This window comes from Alligator mississippiensis, chromosome 2 (assembly GCF_030867095.1).
Source record: "Alligator mississippiensis isolate rAllMis1 chromosome 2, rAllMis1, whole genome shotgun sequence".
NCBI lineage: Eukaryota > Metazoa > Chordata > Crocodylia > Alligatoridae > Alligator > Alligator mississippiensis.
In genome coordinates this window covers 261,802,667-261,816,273 of record NC_081825.1, presented here as the reverse complement: position 1 = coordinate 261,816,273, position 13,607 = coordinate 261,802,667, and the positions used below count along the sequence as shown (strand labels likewise).

The window sequence follows — 13,607 nt, the reverse complement described above, 5'->3', positions numbered from 1 at the left end:
AGATGAACTTGTACTTTGACAAGGACCAGGTGATCACATTGGAAAGACTATTTTGAATGATTAGTTCATGCCAGTGAGCCCAGAACTAGTACTGTACTAAGAAAGGAGTTAGTGTCCCTGCAGGAAAATCCAAGATGCCAGTGCACTGTATCATATCATTCAGAAACAGAACTAAGACGTTAGACTGCACGAGGAACATGCTCAGTTGGGATGGGCTTCACCTGTCCCCCAAAGGTAAGCGTGTGTTCTCTTCTAGGTTGGTGGATCTCCTCCGGCGGACTTTAAACTAGGCTCATCGGGGGGAGGGGAAGATGAGGGCGGGGGAAGCTGTGGACCACCAAACCACGTGGCACCCACAAGGACAGCCCAGCCTGAAGAAGGAGAACATTGGGAACCTGCGAGCCATGGGGCAGCCAGCAGTACAGCACAGGTAAGCAATAAGCAGGTAAGAAATAAAGAGCCCCTTGGGACTCGGAGCTGGGGGGCAGCAAAGGTACCAGTCACAGGGCTCAAGTGCCTATATAGTAATGCTAAGAGCATGGGGAACAAGCAGGATGAACTAGTGCTCCTGCTTGCAGAAAACACCTATGACTTAGTAGGGCTAACAGAAACCTAGTGGGATTCGTCCCACGACTGGGCGGTACATATTGAGGGTTATAGGCTGTACAGAAAGGACAGGGTGGGGAAGAAAGGGGGAGGGCTTGCGCTCTATGTCAATGAGCAATATACTTTGACCCTCATCAAGACAGAATCGAAGGAGGAGAAAGCAGAAGGATTGTGGGTTAAGTTACATGGGGAGCAAGGAGAAAAGGATTTGGTGGTAGGGGTCTGCTACAGACCCCCACACCAAGGGGAGGAACTAGATTCGGGGCTCCTGAGGCAGCTCTCGGAGACCATAAAAGCTAAGGAGGCGGTAGTCATGGGGGACCTAAACTACCCAGACATCTGCTGGGAGACACAGACAGCAAAGTCCCACCATTCACGCAGGTTTCTAACCTGTGTACAGGACCTCCACCTGACAGGAGGTACACGGTCCCACTAGGGGGAATGCCTTACTGGATCTGGTATTGGCAACGGGGGATGACATGGTAGGGGACCTACAGATTGGTGGTCATCTAGGGGACAGTGATCACCAAATAATAGAATTCTTCATAAGACGTTGAGCGGGTAAGGTAACTAGTAGGGTGAAAGTGCTAGACTTTAGGAAAGCTGATTTCAATGAACTCAGGCGATTAAGTCAAGGACGCACTGCAGAGTAGGAGTTTTGAAGAGATAGAGCCCAGGAAAGGTGGCTGTGCCTTAAGGAAATGATCCTTCGAGCACAAAGGGAGACAATCCCGATGCAAGGAAAAAGAGGGAAAGGGGCCAGGAGGCTTCCTTGGCTGACCAGAGAAATCCAGGGCAGCACATAAAAAGTGGAAACAGGGAGAGATCACCAAAGAGGAGTATACCTCCTCTGCTCGCACTTGTAGGGAGGCAATTAGACGAGCCAAAGCTATCATAGAGCTGAGGATGGCATCCCAAGTAAAGGACAAGAAATTGTTTTTTAGATAAATAGGGAGTAAAAGGAAGGCCCAGGGTGGAATAGGACCCCTACTAAATGGACAGAAGCAATTGGTGACGGACAGGGGGGACAAGGCTGAACTCAACGAGTTCTTTGCCTCAGTGTTCCTAAGAGAGGGGCAGGACAAGTCTCTCACTGGGATTGTAGCAAGGCAGCAGCAAGGCGCCAGACTACCATGCGTAGACCCTGAGATGGTGCAGAGTCACTTGGAAGAACTGGATGCCTTTAAGTCAGCAGGCCCGGATGAGCTCCATCTGAGGGTACCGAAGGCACTGGCTGACATCATTGCACAGCCACTGGAGGGAATATATGAACACTCGTGGCACACGGGCCAAGTCCCGGAGGACTGGAAAAGGGCCAATGTGATCCCCATTTTCAAGAAGGGGAGGAAGGAAGACCCGGGCAACTATAGGCCAGTCAGTCTCACCTCTATCCTTGGCAAAGTCTTTGAAAAAATTATCAAGGCTCACATTTGCAAGAGCCCAGCAGGGCAAATTATGCTGAGGGGAAACCAGCAAGGGTTCGTAGCAGGCAGATCATGCCTGACTACTCTAGTCTCTTTTTATGACCAGGTTACAAAACGCCTGGACACAGGAGTAGGGGTGGATGTTGTATACTTAGTCTTCAGGAAGGCCTTCAATACGGTATCCCAACCCATACTGGTGAACAAGTTAAGAGGCTGTGACTTGGATGACTGCACAGTGGCGAATTGGCTAGAGGGTTGCACCCAGAGAGTCGTGGTGGATGGGTCGGTTTCGACCTGGAAGGGTGTGGGCAGTGGGGTTCCGCAGGCTCGGTCTTTGGACCGATACTCTTTAATGTCTTCATCAGCGACTTGGACGAGGGAGTGAAGTGTACTCTGTCCAAGTTTGCAGATGACACAAAGCTATGGGGAGAAGTGGACACGCCGGAGGGCAGGGAACAGCTGCAAACAGATCTGGACAGGTTGGACAAGTGGGCAGAAAACAACAGAATGCAGTTCAACAAGGAGAAATGCAAAGTGCTGCACCTAGGGAGGAAAAATGTCCAGCACACCTACTGCCTAGGAAATGACCAGCTGGGTGGCACGGAAGTGGAAAGGGATCTTGGAGTCCTAGTGGACTCTAAGATGAACATGAGTCGGCAGTGTGACGAAGCCATCAGAAAAGCTAATGGCACTTTATCGTGCATCAGCAGATGCATGACAAATAGATCCAAAGAGGTGATACTTCCCCTCTATCGGGCGCTGGTCAGACCGCAGTTGGAATACTGCGTGCAATTCTGGGCACCGCACTTCAAGAGGGATGCAGATAACCTGGAGAGGGTCCAGAGAAGGGCCGCTCGTATGGTTAAGGGCTTGCAGACCAAGCCCTACGAGGAGAGACTAGAGAACCTGGACCTTTTCAGATTCCGCAACAGAAGGTTGAGGCGACCTTGTGGCTGCCTATAAGTTCATCACGGGGGCACAGAAGAGAATTGGTGTGGTTTTATTCACCAAGGCACCCCTGGGGGTTACAAGAAATAATGGCCACAAGCTAGCAGAGAGATTTAGACTGGACATTAGGAAGAACTTCTTCACAGTTAGAGTGGCCAAGGTCTGCAACGGGCTCCTAAGGGAGGTGGTGATCTCCCCTACCCTGGGGGTCTTCAAGAGGAGGTTGGATATGCATCTAGCTGGGGTCATCTAGACCCAGCACTCTTTCCTGCCTATGCAGGGGGTCGGACTTGATGATCTATTGAGGTCCCTTCCGACCCTAACATCTATGAATCTAGGGGACAGAACAGTATGTAAAGTATTACAAGACGTTTTTATGAATGGATGTAATTGCTAAACTGATATACAACACACCCACACAACAAAAATCTGCACAGACCCATCCCATTTTCCCGTCCTCAACAATGTTTCTGAGGGCCTTATCTAAACGTTTTTTGTACTGATTTAACTTCCTCAATTCAAAAACCCATTCAGTTTAAATGGTGCAACCCCTCAGTGTTGGCTCAGTTATATTAGTAAAGAAACGCTTACACTGGCCATAATACAAGCGCCTTTATACTCATGATCTACATTCATGCAGGTATACCAGTGTAACTAGATGGGATTTCAAATTAATTATCAAGTCAGTACCAAAATAACACTGCGAAAGCAGAAATAATTAAACATGATGTCAGCCGATGACTCAGACTCTTCACAAACAGGCTGGGAAATGTCACAGAGGAGACAGCCCTACAAGCTCAGAGAGCCTAAATAGATAGAGAGGAAAAAATGGTATTTGTAGGCTCTGGAGCTGAAGACAGAAACTGAAAAGAAAAATGACAAGGAACTGATTGTCTAAATGCCTCCTGCCCATTCTTTGATTAAAAAATATTTTAAAAACACAGAATAAACCCTCTCAAATTGACTCACTAGGATTTGTGCCAAAATATTTATTTGTGGCTGTTAATTCAGATGTAGATCATGCCAAATGTCCACTTGAATTAGATCTTGGCATGTTACTCCAGGCAAGGACAGAAGATGCCAAGCTAACCAGGACTCCCACGAATATGGGTCACCTCCCTTTATCTTCTGTCCTGCTCCTTTGTCCAATTTGTGCCTAGTTTGGTAGGAAGTAGCTCAGGCCAAGAACTTGCCACATTAAACATGTGTAATGTGCTGCAGAAATAACATTGCTGCCTGAGGCCTATCAAAAGAAACTGGGGTCAGGCCTGTAATGGTGAGCATCCTGGGAAAAGATATACCATACTGCTCATACAACATAAGAGATCTGTGCTGTTTTCCAGGCTCATGTGGGTCAGAGCCTGAGTGACTGATCATACCATCTCTCATTCAGGCCTGTTCTTGGTTGACAACAGGCTGGGATGGTTTAGTTAGGATGATCCTGCCTTGAATAGGGGGCTGGATTAGATGGCCTTGCAAGGTCCAGCCTGGCTTTCCTATGACCCTATGATCATAACGTGGAAGGCTGAGGAGAGGATGAAAACAATATAATTTGCTCTTCTTCACCAGCATGTCTCTGTAAAGTAGCTGTTTGGTCCTGCAAGCAGACCGGAGGCCTCTTACAAAAATCCCTCTATACACTGGGGCTGGAAATCACTCTTCTTAGGATGCTTCTTTTTTCCTGTTACAGCCCGATCTTCTCTTTCTTCCAGATATCCCCGGCCAGTTCCAAGCAATGGCACTGGATTTTGTAGCAGCACTGATTCCCACTTCCTTCCCTGATTTCTCAGGTTTCTATCTTCGACTGTCCCCATTATTATGGGACAGGACTTGTAGCAGGACCCTGAATGTGATATCCTCTCCTCTTGGCCACAAAGAAACACATGCAACCTTCCCACAGATCAGGGAGCCTCAGAGAAAGGTGACCAGGCCTGTAGACACCTGGATTTCTTCCTAGGTATTACATTAGTCATCCCACCACCACCAAGTCCACACTGACCAGTTTCACTCTTGCCTCCAAGGTTGGCCATAAAAACCTTGATTCTTCCTATGGAATACACTACCCGCCAGTGGAGCTCCCTGTTCACCAGTGGGATACTCTCCTAGAAAGAGCTCAGCCAGCCACAAGATCCCCTTGAAACTGTCTCTAAAATACCTGTGGGGGCTGCCCTAACTCCTTCTCCACTCCCCTCATAGAGAAACACAGGAATATAAGACTAAAAGGGGTCATCAAGTTTCATCTGCTATGTTCACAGGGACTTATTAACTGAAGGAATCCACAAAACCATCCCTTCAAGCCCTCACTTACAACTTCAGGATGCAAAATCAGGGAAAGCAAAAACAGCTTATAACAGGGGCACACAACGTTTCCATCTTTGGTCTAGGACAACCCACCCCAAGTCAGGGGCAGGTGGATAGGCAGGCGCTAGGATGCAGCTGTCACCACTGCTCATCCTTGCAGTAGCACAAGAAGAACACCTGCAGCCAAAGCCCCCTGCCTCTGAAGCTCTACATCTACAGGCTGCATATCTCTACATCTGCAGGCCATATCCAGCCTGTGGACCATAAGCTGTTGACCACTGACCTATAAGATGCTATAAGTAAGAGCAGAGGCAGGTGTGGGATGTCCTGCAGGTGTGAGGCATATGGCCACTGCTTACACACAGATCTGAAGACCCAGGCAGAGCAGCACATATGGAGTTAGCCAGCTGTCCGCAGCAGAATGGATACTTTGTTCGGGGTGATCTGGAGGGATCCAAAAAGCTATGATAAGGGCAGCACATAGGGTGTGAGAGCACTGCTCTTATGGTTGTGACAGCAAGACCCAATAGATGATGTTTAGACAAACCCACCCTGATAAAGACGTTGGTACTCACTTGGAAGGTGCCATTACAGGATCCTCTGCCCAACCTCCATGCCGGCGTGCAGGTTTAGGCGGGGGGCCCTTTAAGGAAAAAAAACAAAGCCACATGTATGTTATACCTGAAGCTACATGTTATACCCAACTCCAATTAGGGAAACTCAGACATGGGGTTCACTCAAGATGACCTCTGTAAACAGTGACCGACAAGAAGCATCAGCCCAGCACTTAGAGGCTGGATTTAGAAGCGTTTCACAAAGCACAAGGAGCAGAAATGTTGCAGAGGTTGAAAATGTCTGTTAAAGCAAGAGATACATCAGACTAACCAGTAACCTGGCTGAGCTTCAACTTCATATGCCCTAGATTGTGGTCCTTCTTACCCAAGGAACACTGCCCATGGCAGCCATTCTGACTGTGGCTGCTGCTCTCTCTCCAGGTTTTTGGGGCACATCCAAAGCTTACTATTGTTACCAGCATTTTCTCTTCTGTCCTTGCCATGAGAAGACTCTCTGCACCCAGGAGCATAAAGCATCTCATTCAGCAGAGGCCCAAGCTATCTGTATGACATACAGAAGTGGACATAATGGGGAGGATATGAGCTGACTTCAAATATCCTGAAACAGCAAATGGGCAACGGCGATTTGCTCAAGCAAGAGCGAAGTGTGAAAATGATATAATAACCCCGAGAGTGCCTTGGCTGTAGTGGGATTGGGACTCTGGGACCCCTGAGCTTTTGTTAAGAAAGAGAGTGGGTTGGGGAATCATGGGTTGGTGAATCCTGAAAATTCTTTAAAGTGGAGCGCATGTGGGGGTCCAGCCTGAGAGAAGGCCATGAGGTGAGGAGAGGTGGTGGTAAGCCCCATACTGAGGGTCTCCAGTGTTTGTTTCCTGAAGCAGAAATATTGTTTGTGAGTGTGGGAAACAGAGAAAGTCTGCCAGGGGCAGCCGTTGCCTGTTGCAAAGAGGGGACGTGACCCCGCATAGCTCCCTGATAGGAGCAAAAATAGTCACTCTCCAAAAATAAACAGGGAGCAGGAATGAGGCAGGAGCTGAAGTCCCAAAATACCAGCTTTCTTCAGCAAAGGGAGCACAGGAGGGCAGAGGGACAGGCAGGGAGCATGAAACACAGGAAATGGCCTCCATATATGGGCTCATCCGCAGGGGACAGAGCTCAGTCGACTGGAATGACCATGTCACAGAATGTGAAGCCTTCAGGGGCCCAAGTGAATGGAGTTTTCTGATCTTTAAATGATTCCCCCAGATTCTTAAGATGCCAAACCAGAGAAGACGTTGCAGTGCCAAAAAAGGAGCATTTTGAATTCGGTTGATTTGTACACTCCCAGAGTCCTGGAAAGAGACAAAAACACACCACATATGGGTGTGTGTGTGCACATGCAACCCTACTCCCACCACAGAACTCCCTCACCCCAAACAACTGTTCCTCTTTAATCATGTACAACCCTGAATCCACTTCTTGTATGGCTCAAGAGCTCTCTCTCGTACACAGCCTACCATTCACATCCACCAGACACCCAGCCTTACAACTGTTCCCTGCACAACCACAGGCAGTGATGGCTCATGAGTACAATGAGTTGCACATATGCTGCCAAAGAGTACAGGAGGCAAAATGCTTTTAACCCAAACCCCAAATGGTGTGACTGTGGTTTAAAACCTATACCATCCAAAAAAAAAAAAAATCAACATTCAAATGCAAGGCCCCTCACGTTTGGCACCCACAATAAGGGGATACTTCTGAAAATGTTTTCCTGGTTTCTGTCCAGGACATGACTTCATTATGTATCTGGGATTCAATCTCATTGTCTCATCCAATTTACAGTTTCTCCCCAATGTGTACATAGGCCACATAGCTTCTAATGTCCAAAATATGAACCTTTCACATATTCCCACAGCCAATTCTTCTGGTGACTCTTCCAGGATTAACTATAGTTGCACCCACTGAAGATTAGTGACTTGGTCTATAAAGTTCCATAATTAGGCTAGCGTTCTATGGGCATTTTTTTTGAGTAATAATAAATTTACATTTATTTGGAATCATTTATCCCAAAATCTTAAAGTATTTTACAAGCTACAATTCAAGTATCAGTTCACATGCATCACCAAAACACAGCTATTGCTGAGGTAGATCTGGCAGTTTCAAGCCAGACTTTGGGACAGAAAATGAAAAGAACACCACATCCAAATGACACTACAGGTAGAACTTCATAGGTCTGGTGTAACTAGACAAATTCAGTTCTAGACATTTCACCCTTCCTGTTACATTTTGGCGAAGACTCAAAAGAAAGGGCCCAATGGTAAAATTCAGTGTCTAAAAATGTTGCCTGGTTTTCTAAAATAATGAGCACCCAGTTTCACTGTCATGCACCACCAGTTATGACATTTTAGCATGTTTTCACCCACCTCTTCACACACACACACACACACACACACACACACACACACAAGCTTTTACTCCCCTTAACTTTTTTGGCAGCATTAAATAGTCCTTTTTCTTGCCACCCTCAGCTTCTCCCTACAAGATTAAACTGTAAACTTGTGTTCCATCCCAGAAAACTTTTACCTTCAGTCCATATTGTCCATGGCTTGGTCCTTTAATTTTTTTCCTCCACAAGAATTCAATGTCTTGTCTTTATGACGGCATCAGGCATTCCCCAAACCTTTCTTTGTTGGAAGTTCCTTACTTGCACCTTGTTCATATAATTATCCCCTCCCTAACCCCTTTACATCTATTAGCTTTGTTCTCTGAATCCCCAGTCTTCACTATGTTGAATTCAAGCAGCAAGTATTCACTGGCTCCCTTCTTCATACATGTGGTCACTTTCTCCTCCTTGCCAGTCAGCAGCAGTTCCAGATGGCTTCTCCTCTATTTCCTATATCACTTGGGAAAAAGGGGTTCCAGTCTCCTGTTAGCTTGTTTCTCTATTACTGCAGGGTATTTTTCCCCTCATGTAAAACATACAAGCTGCTGTTCAGGAACCTGAGAACAGGTAAAGCTTCAGTAGGCACTTACTGTTACAGAGACAGGTTATGGATGTGTTAGGTTCCTCCCATAAACAGGTTTTTAGGAGGGATAGAAGATGTGGATTAATTTACCTTCATCAGGTAAATTCAAATTCTGTGTAGGGAAACAGACTCAAATGACACTGGCAGTGTTTATCAGGGGGCACAGAAATGGTCTACTGTGGACCCTCCTCACTCACTAGAAGTGCCATGTCCTACTCCTATCCCTACCCAACATGCTAGCATTTGAAGATTTTAGATGGGATGGAATTGCCATGTATTTATTTACCAACAGACATGGAAAGGAAGAGAAGAAGAGAATCAGAGCCAGGCTTGAGTTTCAGTTTCTACAATAAGTTAGCTTTATAGTTAATAAAAGAAAAATCTCTTCCACAGAGAGACTTCTGATTTCGGCTAGATATCAGGAAAAACTTCTCCACAGTAAGGGTGGCCAAAATTTGGAATGGGCTCCCAAGGGAGGTGGTGTTCTCCCCTAACTTGGGGGTCTTTAAGAGAAGGCTGGATAGGCAGCTGGCTGGGGTCATCTAGACCCAGCACTCTATCCTGCCTAGGCAGGGGGTCGGACTCAATGATCTGCTGAGGTCCTTCCAACCCTAGCATTTATGAATCAATGAACCTTGTGAATTAGTTCTGGATAGTCACCAGAATCACAAAAAATAACCCTGATGCCTTCAGGCAGCCACAGAAAGAAACTGGTCTGTACAGCTACCACACAGAACAAGATACAGGGAAGGACCAATTTCTCAAGTGTGCCAAAGGCAATTCCTCAAGCTTCCTACAGCAATGGAACTGTGCCAGGGCCTGCCCTCACTTTATGAAGCCCATTGTTAGGAATGCAGCACAGGTGCTTTCCATGAGACAGCCTCCAAGGAGTTCCAGTTGTCCTACGTTCCTAAAGTAACACTGCTGAGTCCATTTCCCTCTAGACTCCTGTCCTTAGAGCCAGCTACTTTCCTTTATTGTAGGAGATGGGGATCTCAGGTACAGCAAGATGGCCAGGGCCTTCTCTGGAGCCCTAAATGGTCTGTACCATTTACCACAATAGAAAAGTGCCAGTCTGTACTGCACAACAGGTGTCAGGACTTAAAACAACTGAAAGGCTCAGCTATATAGGAGGAGGCGTCAAGTGATCGTCATAGGCGACTTCAACCTGAGAGGTATGGAAGGGCCCATCTGTCGCCAGGACCCCTCAACATGAGAGGTCTACTGACTGTTCGGAGCAAAAATTCGGGATGTGACGGGAATAATCCAGGCCAGGATTAAGCCCACCGATTACTACCCTATGGTCTTAGTCCATGTGGGTACTAATGATGCAGCCAGAAGCCCTGATCACCTGATGATGGACTACCATGCTCTGGGCGGCATGCTGAGGGAGATCGGTGCACAGGTGGTATTCTCTTCTGTCCTACCAGTGAGTGGATGCAGAAGACGGCACGAGAACTGCATTAGAGAGACCAACTGGCAGCTTTGGCAATGGCGTCTCGAGGCAGGCTTCGGCTTCCTGGACAACGACCCGCACATCACGACGAGGGACATGCTCAGTTGGGATGGGCTTCATCTGTCCCCCAAAGGTAAGCGTATGTTCTCTTCTAGGTTGGTGGATCTCCTCCGGCGGGCTTTAAACTAGGCTCGTTGGGGGGAGGGGAAGATGAAGGCAGGGGAACCCATGGACCACCAAACCATGTGGCACCCACAAGGACAGCCCAGCCTGAAGAAGGAGAACATTGGGAACCTGCAATCCATGGGGTGGCCAACAATACAGCACAGGTAAGCAATAAGCAGGTGAGCAATAAGGGGCCCTTTGAGAATCGGAGCTGGGGGGCAAAAAAGGCACCAGTCACAGGGCTCAAGTGCCTATATACACTAATGCTAGGAGCATGGGGAACAAGCAGGATGAACTAGTGCTCCTACTTGCAGAAAACACCTATGACTTAGTAGGGCTATCTGAATCCTGGTGGGATTCGTCCCACGACTGGGCGGTACATATTGAGGGTTATAGGCTGTACAGAAAGGACAGGGTGGGGAAGAAAGGGGGAGGGGTTGCGCTCTATGTCAATGAGCAACATACTTCGACCCTCATCAAGATGGAATCGAAGGATGAGAAAGTACAAGGATTGTGGGTTGTTACATGGGGGGGCAAGGAGAAAGGGATTTGGTGGTAGGTGTCTGCTACAGACCCCCACACCAAGGGGAAAAACTAGATTCGGGGCTCCTGAGGCAGCTCTCAGAGGCCATAAAAGCTAAAGGGGCGGTAGTCATGGGGGACCTAAACTACCCAGACATCTGCTGGGAGACACAGACAGCAAAGTCCCACCGTTCACGCACGTTCCTATCCTGTGTACAGGACCTCCACCTGACAGGAGGTACACGGTCCCACTAGGGGGAATGCCTTACTGGACCTGGTATTGGCAACGGGGGATGATACGGTAGGGGACCTAAAGATTGGTGGTCGTCTGGGGGACAGCGATCACCAAATAATAGAATTCATAAGACGTCGAGTGGGTAAGGTAACTAGCAGGGTGAAAGTGCTAGACTTTAGGAAAGCTGATTTCAATGAACTCAGGCAATTAGTCAAGGACGCACTGCAGAGTAGGAGTTTTGAAGAGATGGGAGCCCAGGAAGGGTGGCTGTACCTTAAGGAAATGATCCTTCAGGAACAGAGGGAGATGATCCTGATGCGAGGAAAAAGAGGGAAAGGGGCCAGGAGGCTTCCTTGGCTGACCAGAGAAATCCAGGGCAGCCTGCGGACTAAAAGGGGAGCGTATAAAAAGTGGAAACAGGGAGAGATTTCCAAATAGGAGTATACCTCCTCTGCTCGCACTTGTAGGGAGGCAGTTAGACAGGCCAAAACTTCCATGGAGCTGAGGATGGCATCCCAAGTAAAGGATAACAAAAAATTGGTTTTTTAGATATATAGGGAGTAAAAGGAAGGCCCAGGGTGGAATAGGACCCTTACTAAATGTTTAGAAGCAATTGGTGACGAACAGGGGGGACAAGGCTGAACTTCTCAACGAGTTCTTTGCCTCAGTGTTCCTAAGCGAGGGGCAAGACAAGGCTCTCATTGGGATTGTAGAGAGGCAGCAGCAAGACGCCAGACTACCAAGCGTAGACCCTGAGATGGTGCAGAGTCACTTGGAGGAACTGGATGCCTTTAAGTCAGCAGGCCCAGATAAGCTCCATCCAAGGGTACTGAAGGCACTGGCTGACGTCATTGCACAGCCACTGGCGGGAATATTTGAACACTCATGGCACACGGGCCAGGTCCCGGAGGACTGGAAAAGGGCCAGTGTGGTCCCCATTTTCAAGAAGGGGAGGAAGGAGGACCCAGGCAATTACAGGCCAGTCAGTCTCACCTCCATCCTAGGCAAAGTCTTCGAAAAAATTATCAAGGCTCACATTTGTAAGAGCCCGGCAGGACAAATTACGCTGAGGGGAAACCAGCACGGGTTCGTAGCAGGCAGATCATGCCTGACTAATCTAGTCTCTTTTTATGACCAGGTTACAAAACGCCTGGACACAGGAGTAGGGGTTGATGTCGTATACTTAGACTTCAGGAAGGCCTTCGATACGGTATCCCACCCCATACTGGTGAATAAGTTAAGAGGCTGTAACTTGGATGACTACACAGTCCGGTGGGTGGTGAATTGGCTAGAGGGTCGCACCCAGAGAGTTGTAGTGGATGGGTCGGTATCGACCTGAAAGGGTGTGGGCAGTGGGGTCCCGCGGGGCTTGGTCCTTGGACCGATACTCTTCAATATCTTCATCAGCGACTTGGACAAGGGAGTGAAGTGTACTCTCTCCAAGTTTGTGGATGACACAAAACTGTGGGGAGAAGTGGACACACCGAAGGGCAGGGAACAACTACAAGCAGACCTGAACAGGTTGGACATATGGGCAGAAAACAACAGAATGCAATTCAACAAGGAGAAATGCAAAGTGCTACACTTAGGGAGGAAAAATGTCCAGCATACCTACTGCCTAGGAAATTACCTGCTTGGTGGAACGGAAGCGGAAAGGGATCTTGGAGTCCTAGTGGACTCCAAGATGAACATGAGTCGGCAGTGTGACGAAGCCATCAGAAAAGCTAATGGCACTTTATCGTGCATCAGCAGATGCATGACGAACAGATCCAAGGAGGTGATACTTCCCCTCTATCGGGCGCTGGTCAGACCGCAGCTGGAATACTGCGTGCAGTTTTGGGCACCACACTTCAAGAGGGATGTGGATAACCTGGAGAAGGTCCAGAGAAGGGCCACTCGTATGGTTAAGGGCTTGCAGGCCAAGCCCTATGAGGAGAGACTGGGGCACCTGGACCTCTTCAGCCTCCACAACAGAAGGTTGAGAGGTGACCTTGTGGCTGCCTATAAGTTCATCACGGGGGCACAGAAGGGAATTGGTGAGTATTTATTCATCAAGGCGCCCCCAGGGGTTACAAGAAATAATGGCCACAAGCTAGCAGAGAGCAGATTTAGACTGGACATTAGGAAGAACTTCTTCACAGTTCGAGTGGCCAAGGTCTGGAATGGGCTCCCAAGGGAGGTGGTGCTCTCCCCTACCCTGGGGGTCTTCAAGAGGAGGTTGGATAAGCATCTAGCTGGGGTCATCTAGACCCAGCACTCTTTCCTGCCTATGCAGGGGGTCGGACTCAATGATCTATTGAGGTCCCTTCCAACCCTAGCATCTATGAATATGAACTAACTGAACAGTAACACAGTCATAAATAAAGTACT

At 48.1% G+C, this 13,607-nt stretch overlaps 1 protein-coding gene across 1 annotated transcript in view; it reads right to left on the bottom strand.

The window, feature by feature from the left end:
* Positions 1-13,607, bottom strand: part of IFT43 (intraflagellar transport 43) — a 73,047-nt gene that overhangs the window by 40,978 nt on the left and 18,462 nt on the right. The window contains exon 3 of the mRNA XM_006268370.4: positions 5,855-5,922. Coding sequence (XP_006268432.3) covers positions 5,855-5,922 — 68 coding nt within the window. The remainder of the gene's footprint in view (positions 1-5,854; positions 5,923-13,607) is intronic.